General features: G+C 41.0%; 1 protein-coding gene and 1 non-coding gene across 22 annotated transcripts in view; one reads left to right on the forward strand and one right to left on the reverse strand.

Annotated features, from left to right (window-relative positions):
• Ncor1 (nuclear receptor corepressor 1) overlaps nt 1-25539 on the reverse strand; it is a 172699-nt gene that overhangs the window by 130128 nt on the left and 17032 nt on the right. For all 21 annotated transcript variants that reach the window (XM_042672047.1, XM_042671893.1, XM_042671888.1 and 18 more), the window contains exons 2-3: nt 18734-18911; nt 11266-11408 (exon numbers count right to left, since the gene is read on the reverse strand). In XM_042672047.1, coding sequence (XP_042527981.1) covers nt 11266-11408; nt 18734-18841 — 251 coding nt within the window. In that variant the 5' untranslated portion in view covers nt 18842-18911. The remainder of the gene's footprint in view (nt 1-11265; nt 11409-18733; nt 18912-25539) is intronic.
• LOC122103642 lies at nt 8166-8296 on the forward strand. Its single transcript, XR_006146815.1, has one exon. It is a non-coding gene; the product is annotated as a small nucleolar RNA SNORA76 (small nucleolar RNA).

The following is a 25539-nucleotide window of genomic DNA, read 5'->3' on the forward strand; positions in this document are numbered from 1 at the left end:
TACCTAAAAGCTAGAGTGGAGCTGTGGATCAAGTGGCAAAGTGCTTTGAGCAAAAGAAGCTTAGGGACAGCACCCAGGCCTTGAGTTCCAAGTCCCAGGATTGGCTAAAAAAAAGAGTAACCAGAGTAAAAAGAGCTAGAGGAGTGGCTTAAGCAGTAGAGCAGCTGCTTAATAAGGATAAAACCAAAGCCGGGCGCTGGTGGCTCACGCCTGTAATCCTAGCTACTCAGGAGGCTGAGATCTGAGGATCGCGGTTCAAAGCCAGCCCGGGCAGGAGAGACTATGAGACTCCTATCTCCAATAAACCACCAGAAAACCGGAAGTGGTGCTGTGGCTCAAGTGGTAGAGCGCTTGCCTTGAGCTGAAGAGCTGAGGGACAGTGCCCAGGCCCAGAGTTCAAGCCCCACGACCGACAACAAAAAAAAAAAAATGATAAAACCAGGAGTCTAAACCTCAGTACTACATAAAAAGAATAAAACTAGTTGTGATTCAACACAAAGAATTCTATTATCTTCCTAAACTTCAGTGCTGTCATGAAAAAATGGTGCAGAAACAAGACAAGGAAAACTGTTTCCACCACTTATGTTCAATATAAATTGGACATCATCATAGCACTAGTAAGAAATAGAAATAAAGGTATCCAAATTGAAAAGGCAAATATATTACTGCTCACAGATAGAGCTATAGTTTGAATCCAGATTGTACACCAAAGGTTCCTTTGTTGAAGGTTTAGTCCACAGCTCATAGTACTACTGGGAAGTTAAGGCCTAATGGAAGTCAGGTCAGTGAATGCATGTTCACAACAGGGACATGAAGATATTGGACCCTTCTTATCTATTTTTTTGCTTCCTGGCTACCATAGGTGAGCATCTTTCCTCTATCACACAATCTCTACTATAATGTTCCACCTAGCCACTGTCACAGTGGAAACAGTGAAGACAACTAACCATGGAATGAAACTTCTGAAACCAAGAGCCAAAATAAATCTTTCTTCTCTTAAACTATCTTGGGTATTTTGTCACTGCAACAGAAACCTTATTCTGGAAATAGTAAGCGCACCTGTCATCCCACCTACAATGGAAAGCATAAAACAGTCATATCACAGTAGCCTAGGCACACAGGCCTCGGCTATAACCAAGGTTATGACCTAATAGAGAGAGAGAGAGAGAGAGAGAAAGAGAGGAGAGAGAGAGCCATAAGGAAGTCATTTTAAAAAAACTGTTAAAAGTGTTAATAAATGTAGCAAAGTTACAAAATACATGTCAATCTCAATCCTACCTGTGTTGTCTATGCCAGCATTAAACAATTTGAAAATAAAATAAAAACAGCCATGCGCCAGTGGCTCATGCTGAGATCTGAGGATGACTGTTTGAAGCCAACTTAAGCAGGAAAGTGTCAGATTCCTTTTTTTTTTTTTTTGGGGGGGGGGGGGGGGGTCTAGTCGTGGGTCCTGAACTCTGGGCCTGGGCGCTGTCCCTCAGCTCTTCAGCTCAAGGCTAGCGCTCCACCACTTGAGCCGTAGTGTGACTTCTGGCTTTTTTCTATTTTGCTTATTGTGGTGCTGGGGAATCGAACCCAGGGCTTCAGGCATGCAAGGCAAGCACTCTACCACTGAGCCACCTTCCCAGCCCCCAAAGTGTCAGATTCTTAACTCCAACTAATCACAGAAAGAGTGGAAAGTGATGCTGTAGCTCAAGTGGTAGAAACACTAGCCTTGAGCAAAAGGAGATTAGTGACAGCAATCAGGCCCAGAGTTCAAGGCCCAAAACCGGCCAAAAAAGACAACAAAAATTCTACTTATAACAACAAATTCTCATAAAAAAGAAATAAAAAAGAATAACAGAAGGGGATTATGTCCTTCACACACACACAACACACACACACACACACACACACACACACACACACACACACACACACACACACACAAACATTGCTTAAAGAAGACAAGTAAACAAAAAAAGACCTCATGTTTCTGTATTGAAAGATCTAATTTGGGGTTTTTTTGTTTTGTTTTTTCTGGTTCTAGGACTTGAACTCAGGGCTTGGGCACTGTCCCTGAGGTCCTTTTGTTCAAGGTTAACACTATCACTAGAGCCACAGCTTTACTTCATGATTTTTCTGTGATCAATTGTTGATAAGTTTCACAAAGCCAGGCGCCGGTGGCTAAAGCCTGTAACCCTAGCTCCTCAAGAAGCTGAGATCTGAGGATCCTGGTTCAAAGTCAGCCTTGGCAGGAAAGTCTGTGTGACTCGCCAATTAACCACTAGAAAGCCAGAAATGCTGTTATTGCTCAAGTGGTAGAGCATTAGCCTTGAGCTGAAGAGCTCAGGGACAGCTCCCAGACCCAGCATTCAAGCCCCACAACCGACAAAAAAATAAATAAATAAAAGGAGTCTCACTGGGCACTGGTGGATCATGCCTGTAATCCTAGCTACTCAGGAGGCTGAGATCTGAGGATCACCGTTCAAAGCCAGCCCAGTCAGGAAAGTCCATGAGACTCTTATCACCAATAAACAGCTAGAAAACTGGAAGTGGTGCTGTAGCTCAAGTGGTATAACACTAGCCTTGAGCTGAAGAGCTGAGAGGGACAGTGTCCCAGAGTTCGAGCCCCACAAATGACAAAAAAAAAAGTTTGTGAGATTTTTTTGCCCAGGCTTGCTTTGAACCTTGGTCCTCAGATCTCAGCCTCCTGAGTAGCTACAATTACAGGCATGTGCCACCAGTGCCTGGTTATGTATGTATGTATGTATGTATGTATGTATGTATGTATGTATGTATGTATGTATGTATCTGCCAGTCCTGGACCTTGAACTCTGGGTCTGGGTGCTGTCCCTAAGCTCCTTTTGTCAAGGCTAGTGTGCTACCACTTGAGCCACAGCTCCACTTCTGTTTTATTCTGAGTCGTTTTTTGGAGGTAAGAGTTTCATGGACTTTCCTGCCTGGCCTGTCTTTGAACCACGATCCTCAGATCTCAACCTCCTGAGTAGCTAAGATTATAGGTATGAGCCACCGGCTCCGAAGAAAGATCTACTATTGCAGAAATAACAAAACTATATAGTCAGATGACCTGACCAAAATCCCATTGTTGACTTTTCACAGAAATAGCAGAAATCATAGAAATTTCTACCATAAAGTTGCATGGAATTCCATTATTCATCAGAGATAATCTATCAAAAATTCGCATCTAAGCTAGGTACCACGTCTCAATCCTATAACTTTATCTTGGGTGACTGAGACTAGGAATCCTGGTTTGAGGTCAACCAAGACATAAAAGTTCATGAGAAGCTGGGTTCTAGTGGCTCATGCCTATAATTCTAGCTATTCAGGAGGCTGAGATCTGAGGATCAAGGCTCGAAGCCAGGCTGGGAAATTATGTCAGTGAGACTCTTATCTTCAATTAATCATAGAAAAAGCCTGAAGTGGGGCTGTGGCTCAAGTGGTAGAGTGTAAGCCTTGAGAAAAAGGAGCTCCAGAACCAGAAAAAAAAAAAATTCATGAGACTCCATCCCAACACTAATGGATGAGCATAATAGATGGGCATGCCTGTTGTCCTATGCTATGGAGGAAACACAAGTAGGAGGATCACAGCCTAGGATAGCCTAGGCATGAGACACCACCTCAAAAAAAAAAAAAAAAAAGTGGGGCTGGGAAGTTGGTTCAATGGTAGAGCGCTTGCCTTGCATGCCTGAGGCCTTGGGTTCGATTCCTCAGCACCACATAAGAAAAAAGCCGGAAGTGGTGCTGTGGCTCAAGTGGTAGAGCGCTAGCCTTGAGCTGAAGAGCTGAGGGACAGCACCCAGGCTGTCGGGACCCAAAAAAATAAATAAATAAAAATGGTCTGGACACATAGCTCAAGCGGCAGAGCACCAACTTAGCAAGCAAAGTTCTGCATTCAATCCCAGTACCACCAAAAAGGAAAAACACTACATTTGGCAGGGCATATGTGACCAGCCCTTCTCAATCAAAAGGTAGGCACAGCACTACAGCTGGAGAAAAAAATGTTCATGAGACTCCTCAATGGAATAAGGTAGATATGGTGGTATACACTAGACATAATAGCTTCAACAGAAAGTATAAAAGTTGGATCACACTCTAAGTGCACACCTGGGCAAAAAGAAAAAAGATGAGACCATATTTCAAAATAACTACTGCAAAAAAGGCCTGGAGGCTTACCTCAGGGATACAATACCTGCCTCACATTTGGATGTGAGGCCCCGAGTTCAAATACCAGGAAAAACAACAGTAGGGGTTAGCTGTCTTCTTTGTCTTTTCCTATTCATGCTGTTACTATCTTCTTCCTCAAGGACAATGTGGAACACTCCCTATTTAGATTTTCTTTGGTATATTTAGAATACCCCAAGTGGGCTTTTGATCATTCCCATTTGCCTGCTCTGAGTTAAGAATAGTAGGGTATGGCTTTCTATATACTCTTCCACAGTGTGAAGAAGCTGGGAAGTAGAGCAAAGGAGGAGAAAACTTGGTTGTGGTTTTAAGAGCCTTTATTAAGAAGCTTGGCCTACTATATCAACCAGACACATAAACTAAGGGGTTGGCTCACTACTGTGGAAAACAGGACACCATACATGCCCTTCTAACAGCTGCTGAGGAATTAGGATGATATGATGGGAATTTCTAAAAAAAAAACACTCACCACCATCCCATTTAAGTTCTCCAATTAGTAAGCATTAATAAGAAATCCCAGGAGAGAGGAGAGAGGGGAGAGGGGAGAGGGGAGAGAGAAAGTGGGGGGAGGAGGAGAGGGAGAAAAGAAGGTTTAATATTACAAAATTTTTCCCTATTCAAATAAATTAAAAAGATCAAAGTGAAGAAATGAATATTGATGACTCAGAAGTAAAAAGAATGAGCCAGGCGCCAGTGGCTCACACCTGTAATCCTAACTACTCAGGAGGCTGAGATCTGAGGAAAGGTGGTGAGACTCTTATCTTCAATAAACCACTCAGAAAACTGGAAGTGGTGCTATGGCTCAAGTTGTAGAGTGCGATCCTTGAGCTGAAGAGCTGAGGGTCAGGGCTCAGGCCCAGAGTTCAAGCCCCATGACCGACAAAAAAAAAAAAAAAAAAAAAAGTGAAAATAATGATAAGGGGGGTTGGGAGGTGGTTCAGTGGTAGAGCGCTTGCTTGTATGCGTGAGGTCCTAGGTTCAATTAGACAGCACCACATAAGCAAAAAAAGCTGGAAGTGGCACTGTGGCTCAAATGATAGAGCACTAGCCTTGAGCTGAAGAGCTGAGGGACAGCACCAAGGCCCAGAGTTCAGGGCCCAGGACTGACCAAAAGAAAAGAAGAAAAAAAAAAAGAAGGGACTCTCAATAAAACTATGTCTTAGGAAATAGGGATTCTTCACTTCCCATTTCCTCCATGAGGAGCAGGAAATAAAAGTAAGTACTTGCTGAAACTTAAAAAATTCAGAAATAGGGCTGGGAAGGTGGCCCAATGGTAGAGTGCTTGCCTTGCATGCATGAGGCCTTGGGTTCGATTCCTCAGCACCACATAAGCAGAAAAAGCAGTAGTGGCACTGTGGCTCAAGTAGTAGAATGGCTCACCTTGAGCTGAAGAGCTGAGGGACAATGCCCAGGCCCAGAGTTCAGGCCCCACGACCAGCAAAAATAAAAATAAAAAAAAATTCAGAAATATGGCCAGGAGCTGGTGGCTCATGCCTTTAATCCTAGCTACTCAGGAGGCTGAGATCTGAGGATCGAGGTTCAAAGCCAGCCTATGCAGGAAAGTCTGTGAGACTCTTATCTCCGAAAACCAGAAGTGGCGCTGTAGCTCAAGTGGTAGAGCACTAGCATTGAGTCAAAGAGCTGAGGGACAGGGCCCAGGCCCAGAGTTCAAGTCCCATGATTGACCAAAAAAAAAATTCAGAAATAGAAGTAAAGAAAGTATAAAAGAGGGCTGGGAAGGTGGCTCAGTGGTAGAGCGCTTGCCTTGCATGCCTGAGGCCCTGGGTTCCATTCCTCAGCACCACATAAGCAAAAAGAAAAAAGCCAGAAGTGGCACTGTGGCTCAAGTGGTAGAGCGCTAGCCTTGAGCTGAGGGACAGAGCCCAGGCTCAGAGCTCAGGCCCCACGACCGGACCCAAAAAAATAGAAAAGGAATAGAAAGAAAAGTATAGAAGAAACAATTATATATGGAAAACAGCTCAAACATTTGTGAAAAACTCATAGTTAACATAATCAAATAAAGCCTAATAACTGGTACAAACCAAGGATACTTTTCTACAACATAGTAATTAGGAATACAAGCAAGTAGGCACTGGCGGCTCACACCTGTAATCCTAACAACTCCCGAGCAGAAAGCTCTATTAATTGGAGATAAGAGGCAATATCTCCAATTAACCACCAAAATGCCAGAAACAGAGCTTTGGCTCAAGTGTCAGATTACTAGCCTTGAGCAAAAAAAAGCTCAGGGACAACACTGAGAGTTCAAGTCCAGGACTGGCACTACAAAAATAATAAGTAATAAAATAACAACTACCCAATGTAATATATAGATTCAGTGCAATCTCAATACCATTCTTCACACACACACACACACACACACACACACACACACACACACACACACACACACACACACACAAGAAAAATTCTAAACATCATACAGAACCAAAACTATTCTGAAAAAGAAAAACAAACTCTGAGGAACACATTTCCTGAGGTAAAATTATGTTACAAATCTATAGTAATCCAACATTAGAGACTGGCCGAAAAAACAGACACATACACCAAGAGAAAAGAACAGAAGGGCTGAAAGCTAGTGGCTCATGCCTGTAATCCTAGCTACTCAGAAGGCTGTGGATCTAAGGATCACAGCTCAAAGCCAACACAGTCAGAAAAGTCTGAGAGCCTTTTATCTCCAACTGACCACCAAAAAAGCTGGCTCATGTGGTACAGCGCTAGTCTTGAGCAAAAAAGCTCAGAGACAGCACCCAGGTCCTGGTTTCAGGCCCTAGGACCAACAACAACACAAAAATAAATAAATAAATAAACATGCTGGAAAGACTGGGGATTTCCACATGGAAAAGACTGAAATTAGGCACTGAACATACATAATACACAAAAATAAACCAAAACAACAAAAATATACATGAACTGAAATTCTAGAAGAGAACACAGTTGGGGAAAGCTCCTGGACACTGACCTTGGCAATGACTTTTTTGTCAAAATAACAAAATGTTCAAGCCACAAAAGCAAAAATAAATAGAACTGCATAAAACTAAACTGCTTCTGCGCAAATACAGTTGCCAGTGGCTTGCACCTATAATTCTAGGCAGCGTGGGCAGGATTCTTTTCTCCGGTTAACCACCAAAAAACTAGAAGTGAGACAGGTGCCAGTGGCCTACACCTATATTCAAGCTAAAAGGAGGCTGAGATCTGAAGATCGCAGCTGGACGCAATTGCAAGCAGGAAAGTCTGAGATTCTTACCTCCAATTAACCACCCAAAACACACACACACACACACACACACACACACACACGCACGCACGCACGCACGGACACACACACACACACACACACACACACACCTGTAGCTGGAGGCAATTGCAAGCAGGAAAGTCTGAGATTCTTACCTCCAATTAACCACCCAAAACACACACACACACACACACACACACACACACACACACACACGGAGCTGTAGCAAAGTGCTAGCCTTGAGCAAAAAAATCTCAGGGACAGGCTCAAGTCCTGAGTTCAATCCCCAGGATCAGTCAACCAGCCAAACTCAAAAAGAAAAAAAAAAAAAAAAAAGCTTCTACACACAAAAAGAAATTAACAAAGTTACACAGAAGAATGAAAAAATTGTAAATCTGTATGCTATAAGAGGTTAGTATGCAACGTTTTTTTAAATTCTCCATTGCATTTTTTATTGTTCTTATAGAGGTGATATACATAGGGGTTATAGTTACATGCATCAGATAATGTACAATTCTTTTAGAATCACGTCTCTTCCTCTTCCATCACTCTCTTCCGGTTTTTTCCTCCCAGCCCCACCCACAAAATATTGTTTCATTTCTACATGGTGTCTACTGAGTACCACCATTCTATTTGTTCACCCTTGCTCCACCTTTTCTGTGCCTTTCCTTACCCTCCCAACATTTATAAAGAATTCCTACAACTCAAAAAAATCAATTCTGAGTTGCTGCCTTTGAGTCCCATCACGCCTGCGCGCGGCGCCTGGGGTCGAGCTATGGTGCTAGAGCGCGTGCTCGCGCATGGCTGGGGCCGCCTACCGCTCGCGGGCGGTCCTGTCAACCGCGAGCGACAAGGAAAAAAAATCAATTTTGTAATTCCCTCTGAACATGGCCTTTATAATAATAGAAATTTTTTTAAAAATCAATTTTGAGGGCTGGGAAGGTAGCTCAGTGGTAGAGCGCTTGCCTTGTATGCATGAGGCCCTGGGTTCGATTCCTCAGCACCACATAAGCAGAAAAAAGCCGGAAGTGGTGCTGTGGCTCAAGTGGTAGAGCGCTAGCCTTGAGCTGAAGAGCTGAGGGACAGCGCCCAGGCCCAGAGTTCAGGCCCACGAGCCCCTCCCCCCCAAAAAAATCAATTTTTAAAAAGGCTCGACATCATGAGTTATCAGGGAACTGGAAACCAAAACAATTGTTCAACACCACTTCTTCCCCATTAGGATAGTTATTATCAAAACAGTAAAAAAAAAACAAAAACAAAAACAAATGTGTGGACAAGAATACAAACAAAAGAGATGCTTATACACTGTTGGTGGGAATGTAGATTGGTACAATAATTTTTTTTAAAAAAGTATTGTGGGTGGGGATGGGAGAGAAAAACTGGGAAAGAACAAAGGAATGGCTGCATTGTCAAAAATGAAATGTACTCATTTACCTGACTTATGTAACTGTAACCCCTCCTCTGTACATCACCTTTATAACAATAAAGGAGGGGAGGGACGAGGAGGAATATGGAGGTTTCTAAATAAATTTTAAAATTAGAAAAAAGTCTGGCTGGTGATTCATGCCATATAACCCTTGCTACTCAGAAGGCTGAGATCTGAGGATTACAGTTTGAAGCCAGCCCAAACAGGAAAGTCAGAGAGACTCCTGTGACTCAAATGGAAAAGCTTGAGTCTTAAAATAAAAGGGGAGGGGAGAGCTCAGAGACAGCCCTCAACCAGATTTCAAGCCCCAGAACTGGCACCCCCCAAAAAAAACAAAAACAAAAATAAAAAACCCACTGAAAACCAGAAAGAATATGACAAAGCAAACCCTCTTCTGGACATATATCCAAAAGAAATAAAAGATTTCTGCTCTCCCACGTTTGGTACAGCCTTATTCACAACAGCCAAAATTTAAAAACAAGCATCAGGTGATGGACAAATGGACAATGAGTTATGTATACACACAAACACACACAGGAGTGTTATTACCACCCCCCCCCCACACACACACACAAAGAACGAGCTTTTGCCACTGACTACAACATGGATGAACCTAGAACATTTTGCTAAAGGAAACCAGAGAAACACAAATGTTACACAGTATCACTTATATATGTAATCTGAAAAGAAAAACCAAATTTACAAAAACAGACAATAAAACAATAAAACAGATGTAGTCAGGTGATACAGAGTAGCAGAAATACAGGTTATGCTGTATTTCCAAAGATCTAATATACAACACTAGCATTATAAATAAAACTGTACAATATTTGGAGTTCAAGCTAAATGCATAAATTTTAGCTGTTCTTCCCTTACAGACACAGACACATAAACACACAAACAAATGATGAATTAGCCAGGTTCTGATAGCTCATACATGTAATCCTAGCTACTCAGCCCAAGCAGGAAAGTACATGAGATTCTTAATTCCAATTAACCACCAAAAAGGTGGAAATGGAGCTGTGTCTCTAGCCTTAAGCAAAAGCACTGGGACAGTGCCCAGGACAGTTACAAAAAGGGTTGCAGGCATGGCTTAAGTGGTAAAGTACCTACCTAGCAAACCCAAGCACCTAAATTCAATACTCTACTAGTAAAGGGAAAATTAAAAATAAAGTATTGATTAACTTTTTGTGTGCGTCAGTCCTGGAGCTTGAACCAAGGGTCTGCTGGGATGCTGTCTCTGAGTTTTTTTGCTCAAGGTTACTTGTTGAGCCACAGCTCCACTTCTGGCTGTGTGGCGGTTAATTGTAGACAACAAATCTCAAAGCTAGCAACTTTTTTGTTTCTATTTCCTGGAGTTTATTTCCATAAATATATTTTATATAATCAGAAGCATACTGGCATTGAACTTTGTGTTCCTTCCCTAAGAATAACCTCCTTTCATCTCACTGTGTATGAATGTGTAGAATACAGTATAGTTTATCATGTCCCAGAGTACTTTAGAGCCAGCTTCTGCACATAAGAGAAAACATGTGCCATTTTGAGCTTAGCTTACCTCACTTAAAATGATTTGTTCTAAATCCATCATCCATGATTGTATAAAATTCCATTGTGTATAGATACCATGTTTTGTTTTTTTAATCTATTCACCTATTGTAGGGCACCTGGGCTGTTTACACAACTTGGCCATTGTGAATAGATCAGAGGCTCAAAGACTTCTCCCCTACCAGAGTTAGACCCTGATCTTCAGATCTCAGCCTCCTGAGTAGTTAGGATTATAGGCAGGAGCCACTGGGCACCGACAGAATATTTACTATCTTTTAAAGATCTTATCATTAGTATCTCCATTATTACAGGTTAGAAGACAAAAGCCTAACTAGTCTAAATTAATGATTTGCAATCCCAGCCATAAAAAAGAATCATGAGAAACTATGGACACTAGACAAATGTCTGAGCCTAACTCAAGATTGATTTAATTGTTTTGTGATGAGACTTGGTCACCCCATGGAGTTCTAACATGCAGCAATGGCGGCAGTTCACATAAACTAAGTGATCAAGGCCACAAAACTGACTAGGAATCAAACCTAAGTCTTCCCAATTTTCCATTCTGTAACATTAATGCTCACTTATGGAAAGAAGTTATACTAACTTGTTATTGAGCTAGTGCTTAGCTCAAGTGATAAGCTGTTTCCTAACAAGAGCAAGGCCCTCAGTTGAGTTACAAGGAAATAAACAGAAAGAAAAGGGAATAGGAAGAAAACAACATTATTAAAAACTCCAAAAGATCAACCAATATAAAGAGTTCAAAACACAACATTATGACCAGCCATTGCTCAGTAGTAAAATATTTAAAATAGTCACACAACATTAGATGGGAACATAAAAGAAATTCCATTACCTGTCAGAACCTGGGTGAAATTCTGAAAGCAAGGAAGGTCGCCTTCGAAGCTGCTGCTGCTGCTGCTGCTGCTGTTGTTGCAAAAGCTGTGACGCCTGACTAACTTCAAGATGAGAAGAACGATAGTCAGGGACTGCAAATTCCTGGTATTAAAATAATCATAAATTAGCTATTAACTAAAAAGTAGATAGCATCATGAAATTAAACCAACTACTTAAGGAACACTAAATATGGACATAAATGGTAATAATGATTTCAATTCTTTACTCAGTAAATTCCTCCCCAATAAACCTAAAGAATCAACATTTTAATCACAGTAAAAAAAATAAGCCAAAACTGGGCTGGGAAGGTGGCTCAGTGGCAGAGCGCTTGCCTTGCATGCATGAGGCCCTGGGTTCAATTCCTCAGCACCACATAAGCCAAAAGAAAAAAGCCGTAAGTGGCGCTGTGGCTCAAGTGGTAGAGCGCTAGCCTTGAGCTGAAAAGCTGAGGGACAGCGCCCAGGCCCAGAGTTCAGGCCCCATGACCGGACCCAAAAAAAAAAAAGCCAAAACAGTAGAATCAGACTGTCCATTCCAAAATGTTTTTTCTCTGATCACAAACAAAAACATATGTTAGTGTCTCAGGATGGTCAATAAAAGGAGTTAATACAAATAAGCAAATAAACTGACAAGATTAAATTATTATTGTTGTTATTATTATTATTAAACCTGAGCATCAATAGTTTATGCCTAAATCCTAGCTACTTGAGAGGCCAAAAATCAAGAGGATCAAAGTTGGAGGTCAGTGCAGAGGGAAAGTTCATGAACCCTTTCTCAACTATAACTGGGCACAGTGGCATGCCCTATCATCCCACCTAGGACAAGAAACCTAAAATTGAAATTAGATGGACCTAGGTCTACAAGCATGCCAAAGTAGAAAGTTAGGCACAATTTCAAAAAAAATAAACAGGACCAAAAAAAAAAGAGGGAGAGGTATTTAAATATGTAGATCAGGTACAGAACACCTGCTCAGTAAGCATGTACCTTTGAGCTCAAAAACCCAGTACTGGAAAAAATTCAAGTGAAATTTCAAGATCAAGTTCTATTTATTCATCCCTCTAATAGCTTATTACTCCCAATCTATATTGCTCAAGTAAGTAAAATCTCAAGTTTATGTTATTATGTGTTCAACATAAAATCCTAGCGTGCATTCAGTGCTTACACAAATTGGTAAGCTATCAGAGTTATAGAAATCATAAAGTTAGACCCATACATATTTATAAATGAAGAAATAAAGTCCAGAGAAGCAACAGATTAGTTAAGAATAATAGTTTTCCCATCTTACCAAGGTGTTTGGGTTTTGGGGGGTTTTTTCCTTTCCTATTTTTTTGTGATGGCACCAGGGCTTAAAAATCAGGACCTTCAACCGGGCATCGGTGGCTCACACCAGTAATCCTAGCTACTCTGGAGGCTGAGATCTGAAGATAGCAGTTCAAAGCCAGCCGGGGCAGGAAAGTCCATGAAACTCTTGTCTCCAATAAACCACTAGAACACCGGAAGTGGTGCTGTAGCTCAAGTGGTAGAGTACTAGCCTTGAGCTAAAGAGCTGAGGGACAGCACCCAGGCCCAGAGTTCAAGCCCCATGACCGACAAAAAAAAAAAAAATTCAGGACCCTCACATTCTCACTTGACTTTTCTGCTCTATCTGAAATGCTACCACTTGAGCCATAACTCCACTTCTGGCTTTTTGTTGGTTATTTGAGGATAACAGTCTGACTTATCTAGCCAGGCTGACTTCAAACCTTGATCCTCAGATCTCAGGCTCCGGAGTAGCTAGGATTACAAGATGAATGTTTTAGAGCTTGTTTTTCTACTTTATTTTTGTTAATTTTTCTGGCTAGAACTTCCTTTCACTCAATCTTAAACAGATATTTAAAGGCAGAATTACTGAACAACAATTTTTTTTTTGGGTCCGGTTGTGGGGCCTGAACTCTGGGCCTGGGCACTTTCCCTCAGCTCTTCAGCTCACGGCTAGTGCTCTACCACTTGAGCTACAGCTCCACCTCCAGCTTTTTTCTTTGTGCTTATGTAGTGCTGAGGAATCGAACCCAGAGCCTCAGGAATGCAAGGCAAGCGCTCTACCACTGAGTTACCTTCCCAGCCTCTGAACAACAATTTAATGCAAGGTATATACCAAAAAATTAAAAGCAAATAAACAAAAAGCTTTCCAAATAAATTTTCAAAAGTACATTATTAGTAATAGCCAAAAATGTAAACATCCAAATTGACCAATGAATGAACAAAAACAGAATAGTACTCACCATGAAAAAAAAAAAATTAAACATCAATACATACTAGGAGACAAATGAATGCTTAAAAAAAAAAAAAGTTGGAAGTGGCGCTGTGACTCAAGGGGATAGAGCACTTGCCTTGTGCTGAAGAGCTGAGGGACAGTGCCCAGGCCCAGAGTTCAAGCCCCCACTACCGACAAAAACAAACAAACAAAAAAGGTGGGCAAGTTTTAAAAACCAGATTTTTGTTTAAAGCCAACTATCTTTATTCCATTTACGTGCAAATTCACAGAGACAGACTAAATTAGGTGTTTCTAGTAACAAAGGGGGAAACTGGCCTGTTATCAGATATGGGGTTTCATTTCAAGTATGGAAATTTTCTGGATTTAGGTAACAAAGCACAATATAGTGACAATACTAAAAGTATTACATTACATACTTTTTAAAGTCAAATTTCTGCTATGCAAATTTTGTTATGTGAATTCTAAGTCAAGAAAAAAACTTTAAAAATCATAAATAGGCCGCACACAAGTGACTAATGCCTATAATCCTAGCTACTCCAAAGGCTGAGATCTGAGGAACCCAGATCGGAACTAGCCCTAGCATGAAAGTCCATGTAACTCCAATTAACCACCAAAAAGCCAGAAAATAAGAGTTGTGACAAGCAGAAAAGTAATAGCCATAAAGTAAGTAAAAAAATAAAGCTCAGTAGTACCCAGCCCCTGAGTTCAAACTGTAAACCCCACATAAAAAAAGAAAAAAATATATGAACAGATAAAATTTGAATTGTTCAGGCTCAGGAAGGTAAAAGAAAGTAGTCCAAAGCTTTTGTCCATAAGTCGATAATAGAAATCATAACTCAAGGTTAGTTTAAGAAAAAAATCTCAGATAAAGCTGGGCACAGGTGGCTCATGCCTATAATTCTAGCTATTCAGGAGGCTGAGATATGAGGATCGTGATTCAAAACCATCCAGGGCAGGAAAGTCTGTGAAACTCTTTTCTCCAATAAACACTAGAAAATCGAAAGCAACACTGTAGCTCAAGTGGTAGGGTGCTAGCCTTGAGCTGAAGAGTTGAGGGACAGCGCTCAGGCACAGAGTCCAAGCCCTACAACCAACAGAAAAAAAAAAAAAAAAAGAAAGAAAGAAAAGAAATGTACACCTATCCAGGCATTGGTGGCTCATGCGTGTAATCCTAGCCGCCAGGAGACTGAGATATGAGGATCATGGTTTAAGGTCAGCCTGGGAAGGAAAGTCTATGAAACTAGCCTTGAAGAAAAAGCTCAGGGATAGCACCCAAGCCCTAAGTTCAAGCCGCCACCACCAAAAATAAATAAAAGGAACGAAATGGATTCATTACCTGACTAATGAAACAGTAATCCCTTTGTACAATAACTTAACAATTAAATTTTATTGTTTTAAATGTAAAAAAAAAACAACTAGGGCTGGGAAGGTGGCTCAGTGGTAGAGCACTTGCCTTGCATGCTTGAGGCCCTGGGTTCGATTCCTCAGCACCACATAAGCAAAAAGAAAAAAGCCGGAAGTGGCGCTGTGGCTCAAGTGGTAGAGGGCTAGCCTTGAGCTGAAGAGCTGAGGGACAGCGCTCAGGCCCAGTGTTCAGGCCCCACTACCGAAAAAAATAAAAAAATTAAAAAAAATAAAAAAAACAACTAATGAAAACAAAAAATCACTTTTTTTTTTTGGTCGGTCGTGGGGCTTGAACTCTGGGCTTGAGCGCTATCCCTCAGCTCTTCAGCTCAAGGCGAGCACTCTACCACTTGAGCCAAAGTTCAACTTCAGGTTTTCTAGTGGTTTATTGGAGATATCAGTATCACAGACTTTCCTTGCCCAAGCTGTCTTTGAACCATGATCCTCAGATCTCAGACTCCTGAGTAGCTAGGATTACAGGTATGAGCCACCAGCACCCGGCTCATTTAAAATTTTTACAATGACACCAAAAGAATAAAGAATTTACATCCAGGAAATTAGAAGAAACAAAGTAAGTTCCCATAAATAGTATTCTACAATGTAACAAGGATACTAAACAGACTTTTATCAGCAACACAAAGCAAATAGACACAGTATATATTCCAAGTTCAACTCAAAAACAACTTTGAACCCACAAACTCAATACCCACATCATCATTCATTCAAGTTTTAAGACTACAAACTCCTGAGAACTGAAGCACTTGTAAATTATCCCAACTACAAACACTGATTTTTTTTTTTTACATTTTGAGTTTGGTTTGGTGGTGCTAGAGATTTAATTCAGGGCCTCACTGAAATGCATACCCCCCGGCACTGAAAGAATTTTTAAAGGATATATTCAGCAAAAAATAAAAAAAAATAAAACAAAAACACCTAAATATAAAAGAAAATGGAGGGACATAGTGTGAACAAATGCAGCAGTGGCACTCCCTAGAACACTATGATAAAAATAAACTATAACTTATAGATGGGGACAGGAGGGAAAAACTGGGAAAGCGAGGGAAGGGGTGACATTGTACAAAAAGAAATGTATTCACTATCTGATTTATGTAACTGTAACCCCTCTGTACATCACCTTTTTTTTTCTATCGGTCCTGGGGCCTGAACTCTGGGCCTAGCACTGTCCCTCAGCTCTTCAGCTCAAGATTATCACACTACCACTTGAGCCACAACGCCACTTCCAGCTTTTTCTGCTTATGTGGTGCTGAGGAATTGAACCCAGGGCCTCATGTACACAAGGTAGGCACTCTACCACTGTGCCAACTTCCCAGACCTGCATATCACCTATACAATAACAATTTTAAAAATTAAAATAAAAAACAGAAAAAAATATAAAAGAAGCAACAATACAGTGTAGCTTCCAGTTCTGATGGCAAAAGAAATGGTTATAAAAGCAAGTTATTCTAGAAGGAAGAAAATAATAAAGAGCAAAAATTGGTGAAACAGAAACCAATGGGAAAATAAAACCAAAACTTCTTCTTTAAACAATCTACCATGATACAAATCTATGATTTAAGAAAGAACAAAACAAGCCAGGTGCTGGTGGCTCAAGCCTGTAATCTTAGCTACTGAGGAGGCTGAGATCTGAAGATCATAGTTCAATGCCAGCCCAGGTAGGAAACTCCGTGAGACTCTTATCTCCAATAAACCACTAGAAAACAATAAGTGGTGCTGTGGCTCAAGTGGTACGGCACTAGTTCTGACTTGAAGAGCTGAGGGATAGCGCCCAAGCCCAGAGTTCAAGCCCCATGACCGACAAAAAAAAAAAAAAAAGAAAGAAAGAAAGAACAAAACACTATCAGTGAGGAAAATACTCACCATATCGGCAAAGACATTGAAAGGCTAAGGGAATATCATGACAATTTATAATCGACTGAAATATTTTATTTTATTTTATTTGGTGCCGGTCTTGGGGCCTGAGCTCAGGGCCTGGGAACTGTCCCTGAGTGTTTTTGCTCAAGACTAGTGCTCTATAATTTGAGCCACAGCTCTACTTCTAGTTCTTTGGTAGTTAATTGGAGATAATTTCCTGCCTGAGCTGTCTTTGAACCTCCATCTTCAGATCTCAGCTTCATGAGTAGCTAGGAATATAGGAGTAAGTCACCTGTGCCTGGTTAAATATGAAATCTTAAGCAAGAAAATGTACCCAGCTGGGGCTGGGAAGGTAGCTCACTGGTAGAGTGCTTGCCTTGCACGCATGAGGCCCTAGGTTCGATTTCTCAGTACCACATAAGCAGAAAAAGCTGGAAGTGGCACTGTGGCTCAAGTGGTAGAGCGCGAGCCTTGAGCTGAAGAGCTGAGGGACAGTGATTAGGCCCAGAGTTCAGGCCCCACTGCCCAATAAATAAATAAATAACAAAATAAATAAATATAAAAAATGTACCAGCTGAACGAAGGGAAAAAACACATAAACTGAATTACAACTATTTAAAATTGCAACTATTTAAAATTTTAAGATAATTTAAATTCTTCCCAGAATTTTCATGCCCAGGCTGGCTTTGAACCATGATCCTCAGATCTCAGCCTCCAGAGTAGCTAGGATTACAGGCATAAGCCACCAGTGCACAGCTCCGTGAGACTCTTATCTCCAATAAACCACTAGATAACCAGGAGTGGCGCTGAGGCTCAAGTGGTTGAGTGCTAGCATTGAGCTGAAGAGCTGAGAGACAACACCAGGCTCAGAGTTCTAGCCCCATGACCAACCAAAAGAAACCACAAATTGTCAATGCTATACAAATTCTACACAATAAAAAGACAGGACCAAAGCTGTGGCTCAATGGTAGAGCTTTGTCTATCCCTTAGGCCCTCAGCCCAATGTCTAGCAACACAAAAAAGGAGAGGGAAGGGAGGGGAGGAAGAGAAAGGGGAGAAGAATTTATGTTTTCCAAATTAACATTAACTCTCTTTAAGACAGTAAAGAGAACTGGGAATGTGGCTTAGGGGTAGAGTGCTTGCCCAGCATGCATGAAGCCCTGGGTTCGATTCCACAGCACTACATAAACAGAAAAAGGCAAAAGTGGTGCTGTGGCTCAAATGGAAGAGTGCTAGTCTTGAGCAAAAAAAGAAGCTCAAGGACAGTGCCCAGACCCTGAGTTCAAGCCCCTGTACTGGGGAAAAAAAAAAAAAAAGGTAAAGACCTCTTTACCTTTGCTAGCTATCACTCAGTCCAAGTTATATGGCCAGTTTAAAACTCAACTAGAACATGGAATGCAAAATATAGGTCTTAACTTAGAAATTCTAAGCAATACTGGGGCTTGGGCTCTGTCCCTTAGATTATTTTGCTCAAGGCCAGCATTCTACCACTTGAGCCAAAGCTTCACTTCAACTTTCTGGTGGATAATTGGAAATAAGAGTCTCAGGGACTTTCCTGATGGGGCTGTCTTCAAATCTTGGTCCTCTGGATTGCAGCCTACAGAGTAACTAGAATTATAGGCATGAGCTACCAGCACCCTGCTTAACTTTAATTTCTTCTTTTCTATCAATTACTGTACTCCCACCCCCCCCAAAAAAAAACAACAGAAACGTGCTCAATCTCTAAAATCTATTAAAAAAAACAGTAAAAAAATAAAGATAATTATTCCAAACTTTGATTCCCAATCTTTCATAATGAAGAAAAAAGTACATAAAGAAAAAAGTACATTTGATTTCTGACAAATGAACATTAAATAGAAAGATAAAATACAAAACATGTATGCATTTTGCTCCTTACCTGCTGGTGGCGGGTACTAGGAAAGGTGTACTGAACAGAATGGGGAGGATAACGGCTTTGTTCTGTACTGAATGCTCCTTGGTTGGGAGGATATCCTGAACTTGACATTATCAGTAAAGAAGTCCTCACTGTGCTGTGAGATCAAGTCCAACAATCAATCATGTTTCTAGGAAACCACCTAAATAGGATGGAGAAAAAACAATTTGTAAGAACTAAAATAAAATCAAATGGTCTTCTAGTAACATAACTATATCCATAAATAAAACTACAATCACTAGTAAAAGCCTCTCTATGTTATTTGCTTAATAAAAGTAACTAAGATTTGGTAAACTAATGGGTCTTAATCTTTACATTTAGAAAAAAGTTCTTTAATATATGGCTAATAATATAATGCATAAAATAGAACTACTCAGGAGGCAAAGTCAGGAGAATCTTGGTTCAAGAACACCAGGCAAAAACGGTGAGAACAAACATCTGCAATCCCAATTAGGTAAATGACCATATAAAGGAAGATCCTGATCTAAGGTCTGCCTCCAAGAAAAGAATCCAAAACTCCTTGTCTGAAAACCTAAAGGGGAAAAAAAATGGTAGAAGATTCATCTAGCAAGCTCAAGGCCCTGAGTGAATAAAATGAATTTTAAGGCCCTGAGAGAATAAAATAAATTTTAACAAGATTTACACTCTCGGACAGGAGTTGGCTCAGTGGTAGAATGCTTGCCTTGCATGCATAAGGCCCTGGGTTCAATTCCTTAGCACCACATAAGCAGAAAAAGCCGGAAGTGGCACTTATGGCTCAAGTGGTAGAGCACTAGCCTTGAGCTGAAGAGCTGAGGAACAGCACCCAGGCCCAGAGTTAAGGCCCCATGACCCATAAAAAAATAAATAAATAAATAAAAGATTTACACTCTAGCCAGGATACAGCTTGGTGCCAAAGTGCTTGCCTAGCAAGTGCAAGATCCTGGATTTAATCCCAGTGCCAAAAAAGAAAATACCAAGGGGAAAAAAAAAAAAGGTCGGGGTGGAGATACAGTTAGCAGAGCACTGGTGTCCCTTGTTTATAATCCTAGGTACTTGGGCAGGGGACGGGGCGGCTAAGACTGGGCAGGAAAGTCTGAGCAAGTCTCATCCCCAATTAACCACCAGAAAATCAGAAGTGGTACTGTCCCACAAGGTGGTAGAGTGCTAGCCTTGAGCAAAAGAGCTCAGAGACAGTGCCTGGGCCCTGAGTTCAAGTCCCACAACTGGCCAAAAAACAAAAACAAAAAAACAACCCTGAAACTACTATGATAAACTATTAAACAGATGAGTAGGGAACCATACCTACCACAGCTCTCTACAAATTTCTATGGGAAATAGTACATAAAAAAATTAATAGCCAAGGCTGAGAAGGTGGCTCAGTGGTAGAGTGCTTGCCTTGCATGCATGAGGCCCTGGCCGGAAGTGGTGCTGTGGCTCAAGTAGTAGAGTGCTAGCCTTGAGCTGAAGAGCTGAGGGACGGCGCCCAAGCCCAGAGTTCAGGCCCCATGACCAGACAAAAAAAGAAAGAAAGAAATAAAATAAATAAAAATAAAAAATTAATAGCCACTTGGGTTTGTTGGTTGCTTAATTCAGTTTGTTTTTTTGGTGGGTTTTTGTTGTTGTTATTGTTGTTGCTATTGTTTTGTACTTGGGCTGGAACTCAATTACTCAAATTCTCATTGGGCTTTTTCTGCACACAGCTGGCATCTACTACTTCCAGCTTTTTACTGATTTTTAACAGGAGATAAGAATGTAAGAGTGGGGCTGGGAAGGTGGCTCAGTAGTAGAGTGCTTGCCTTGCACGCATGAGGCCATGGGTTCAATTCCTCAGCACGATATAAGCAGTAAAAGCTGGAAGTAGTGCTGTAGCTCAAAGTGGTAGAGCGCTAGCCTTGAGCTGAAGAGTTGAAGGACGGCACCACGAGTGACCAAAAAAAAAAAAAAAAAAAATGATGTAAGAATGTCTTGGGTTTATCTGCTTGGGCTAACTTCAAATCTTGATCCTCAGATCTCAGTCTCCTGAGTAGCTAGGATTACAGGCCTTAGTCACCTGGTACCTGGCATAAATGCCCTTTGGGGGGGAGAGGGGGAGCGGGGAAGGCGGTTGCTGATCCTGGGTCTTGAACTCAAGCAGGACCTGGAGTTGTCTTGAGCATTTTTTGCCCAAGGTTAGTACTCTTAACACAGCACCACTTGCAACTTTTTGGTGATTAATTAGAGGTAAGTTTCACAGACTTTCCTGCCCTACTGAGCTTCAAATCATAACCTCAGATCTGAGCCTCCTGAGGAACTCGGATAAAAGGAAAAGCCATTTTTATTATAAAATATGTTCATATTCATCCATTTTTTGGGAGGGGTGCTGGTCCTGGGGACTGAACTCAGGGTCTAGGCACTGTCCCTGACTTCTTTTGCTCAAGGATAGTGCTCTACCACTTAAGCCACAGCTCCACTTCTGACTTTTTTGGTGCTTAACTGGAGATAAAAAGTCTCTTGGACTTTACTTCCACAGCTGGCTTTGAACTGTGATCCTCACATCTTAGTCTCCTGAGTAGCTAGGATTACAGACAAGATCCACCAGTGCCAGGGGACTCATCCACAATTCTTAACTAATTTGTCTTTTCCTGTGCTATGTCGTTTTTGAAATTATGATAGCATTTATATCCAGTAGGGCAAGTTTCTCTTTACTACTCTGTTGCTTCTACTTTCAAAATCTTCACATTTTATATGTAATACATTTCCTCTTTTACATGACTATCAGAGTCCCTTTGTCAAGCCCCATTAAAAACACTACAAGCAGCTGGGTGCCTGTAGCTCATGCCTGTAATCCTACTCAGGAGGCTGAGATCTGAGGATCATGGTTCAAAGCCAGCCGAGGCAGAAAAGTCCATGAGACTCTGATCTCCAATAAACCACTAGAAAACCAGAAGTGGCACTGTGGCTCAAGAGGTAGAGTGCTCGCCTTGAGCTGAAGAGCACAGGGACAGTGCCCAGGCCCAGAATTCAAGCCCCGTGACCAACTAACAACAACAACAACAAAACAAAACACTACAAGAGAACACTTAAATATTAATTTATAGACTAACCAAAATGAAAACAGATACCTTCCAGAATGCTGGTAGCTGACACCTTTACTCCTAGCTACTCAGGAGGCTGAGATCTGAGGATCTCAGTTCAAAGCCAGCTAGAGCAGAAAAGTCCGTGAGACTCTTACCTCCAGGAAATGGAAGTGGAGCTATGGCTTAAAACAGCCGAGTACTAACCTTGAGTAAAACAGCTGAAGGATCATAGATAGTGCCTAAGCACTGAGTTCAAGCCCTGTGGCTGACAAAAGCAAACAACAATAACAAAAAACACTACCAAGTATTCACATTCTAAAATACAATTGTATATTTTTGTTCTAAAGTGGCAATAATTTGTGCCTGTAACTAAGACAGCAATATTTTATTTATAGGATAGGAAATGCTAAATATGATGAAAAATAAAGTATAGAATCTATATATATATAAATCTTAATTACATTATAAAAATGTTAAATTCCCATAACAAAGCCTTTCTATCCATACATATTTTAAAATTCATATACAGTTAGGATGAAAGAGCAAAATCAAAAGAAAACAAAATTCAATATGTCAACTAGACCCAATTTCCTATTTTAATCAAATTATTTACCCAATTAGGTTTAGTTTTGTTTTGTCGATCGTGGGGCTTGAACTCTGGGCTTGGGCACTGTCCCTGCTCTCTTCAGCTCAAGGCCAGTGCTCTACCACTTAAGCCACAGCACCACTTCCGGTTTACTAGTGGTTTATTAGAGAGAAGAGTCTCACAGACTTTTCTGCCTGGGCAGGCTTTGAACTGTGATCCTCAGATCTCAGCCTCCTGAGAAGCTAGGATTACAGGTTGAGCCACTAGCACCTGGCCCCAATTAGGTTTATAAAAATGAAATTTTTAACAATGCTCAATAGGAAATGTACTCATTACCTTTCTCATATAACTGTAACCTCTCTGTACAGTATTTTTACAATAAAAAACATACAATAAAAAATCCCAACAACATAAAAAAAATTTAGAAAAGTGGTATGGCTCAGAAAAATAACTTCAATTTTGTGTGTTACTAGGTAATAGGCGAGATAATAGGCATATCACAGCCGGGCACTGGTGGCTCACACCTGTAATCCGAAGTGGCACTGTGGCTCAAGTGGCACTAGCCTTGAGCTTAAGAGCTGAGGGACAGCACTCAGGCCCAGATTTCAAGTCCCACAACAGAAAAAAAAAAAAAAAGGCATATCACATTTTTTTCACTCCTGCTGTAGAAGTTATCGACAAGAACTAGCTCTGCCTGTCAGCTCAAAGCATGGGAAGTCAGCAAATGTGAGGTCACCCAGCCAATACTGATGAGATAAGGAATCTGAACAAAAGATAGATTCACTAATTCCTCTAGAGTTAGCTGGCAGTGGCAAAAATTTAAGAAGCTAGTTTTTTTCAGCGATGCTCTGCAGCTCTCTGGGCAAATGAATTACACTGAAGGCTAAAATATTTAGAGGGATGATACATATTCAAGTCACCTGGGGTACTTCCTTTATCTGTATACCTGCGTTTGTTCCAGGTAAAAGGCTTCTGAAAAGCCAATGTGGAGGTTTTGTTGATGGGGGGGGGGGGGGGGGGGGGGCGGTAGAGGCGCTGATTTCGAAATGTATTTGTATGACTTAAAGAGGTTTGGGGTTTATTTGGTTTTGTTGGGTTTTGGTTGTTTTTTGTTTGTTTTGTTTTGCCAGTCCTGGGTACTGTCCCTGAACTTCTTTTGCTCAAGGCTAGCACTCTACCACTTGAGCCACAGTGCCACTTCCCGCTTTTTCTGAGGAATTGAACCCAGGGCTTCATGCCTGCTAGGCAAGCACTCTATCGCTAAGCCACATTCCCAGCCCCTTTTTAAAGAGTTTTTTAGTCTTGTACTGAAAGTGGCTCAAGGAACACAGTGCCAGCTGTGAGTGGAAAACAAGCCAAAAAGCTTAGCAGAAGTGTCAAGCACTGAATTCAAGTGCCAGTACCAGCACAAATAAATAGAGCCGGGCACCAGTGGCTCACACCTGTAATCCTAGCTACTCAGGAGGCTGATATCTGAGGATCGCGGTTCAAAGCCAGCCCGGGCAGGAAAGTCCGTGAGACTCTTTTCTCCAATAAACCACTAGAAAACCAGAAGTGGCGCTGTGGCTCAAGCAGTAGAGCGCTGGCCTTGAGCTGAAGAGCGCAGGGACAGCGCCCAAGCCCAGAGTTCAAGCCCCATCACCCACAAAACTAACTAACTAAATAAATAAATAAGGAAGTGTCCATGGCTCTCGTCTATAATCCTGGCTACACAGCAGGCTGAGACCTGAGCACTGAAGTTTGAAGCCAATGTGGGCAGGAAAGTCCCTGAGATTCTTATCTTTAATTAATTAATCACTAAAAAGCTAGAGCTCTGTGGAGCTGTGGCTGTGGCTCAGTGGTAGAGCATTAACCTTGAACAAAAAGTTCAGGTGGCAGCACTCAGGTCCTGAGATAATGCCCAGGCCCTGAGTTCAAGCCCCGAGCAACACACACACACACACACACACGCACGCACGCACGCACGCACGCACGCACACTTTCCCTCAGGCATAAAATAAGTGTTCATCTTTTTTCTGTCTGACTAACACTCTTTCCTCAGACATCTCTTAGGAACTAAATGTGTAAAAGACACAAAGGAGAAAAACTCTGATTTGGTGGCAATAGAGAAACCTAGAGCCTCTCCTTTCAGTGGACACATACCATGTCCTGCATCACCAAAATACCTCAACAGTTAGAGCTGAAGGGGAAAGGGGCACCTTAAGTAGAACAGTCAAATTACAAATTCAATTCTTAGCACCAAAACTTATTAACTGAAGATTAGTTATATGCTTCACTGTGAAATATAAAAATTCTGTAAACTGTTTAAGAAACCTAGACAAGACAGTATGAGCAAATGCCTCATATTTTATATATATATATATATATATATATATTTATTTATTTATTTATTTTACGTTTAGGATGAGAATGTTACAACCAGATGTCATTGTTTAAATCACAACAGCATAGCACAACTGAATTTCACAAACCCAGAACTCACCTCCTATATCCTGCAAACAGGCAATAAAATATAGCAAAATACACTGGTCAATTTAGTTTTACATTAAATACAGATACACACTGAAGAAGCAACTTATTCTGCAACAACAGTCTCCAAATACAATCTTCCAAATATAAAAAGCTAATCCTTTTCTCACCAGGAACTCCTGGCTTTTGGCCTACTATCTTTTCATAACCAAATGTACTTGGATAGGTTTTCAAGGTGGCCTAAACTATCTTGGAAAAAGAGCTAAAAATATACTTCACTATGACAAGCCTGCAGATGACTCTTCAGATGAGCCAAAATGAATACACTGAGGGTCACACATAGAGGTGAAACCTACATTTCACCAAAGTAGAAAAAGAATCCTATGTAATACACAACTCAATTTTTAACTGATAAAATAATAAAATCTCTGATACAGAAGTATGAGATAAAGAAACAGCCTCTGTGACATCGTAAATGACAAAATAGTTTACTAAATTTTACCAAATTAGGTTTTAACAAGCTCCCACAAAGCAATCCAAGTCTAGTTCAACTCCAAAAGCACTTTAGGCAGGGAGAGGTTGAGAAGGATTAGCCTACTGGGCAACCCAACTACCTGAAATCCTATAGTCTAGGGATGAGGTTTTAAAAAAAGAAAACCTTATACAGACCCTGGTGG

The sequence above is a fragment of the Dipodomys spectabilis genome, unplaced genomic scaffold, assembly GCF_019054845.1.
Source record: "Dipodomys spectabilis isolate Male_0828 unplaced genomic scaffold, ASM1905484v1 ptg000018l, whole genome shotgun sequence".
Lineage (NCBI taxonomy): Eukaryota > Metazoa > Chordata > Mammalia > Rodentia > Heteromyidae > Dipodomys > Dipodomys spectabilis.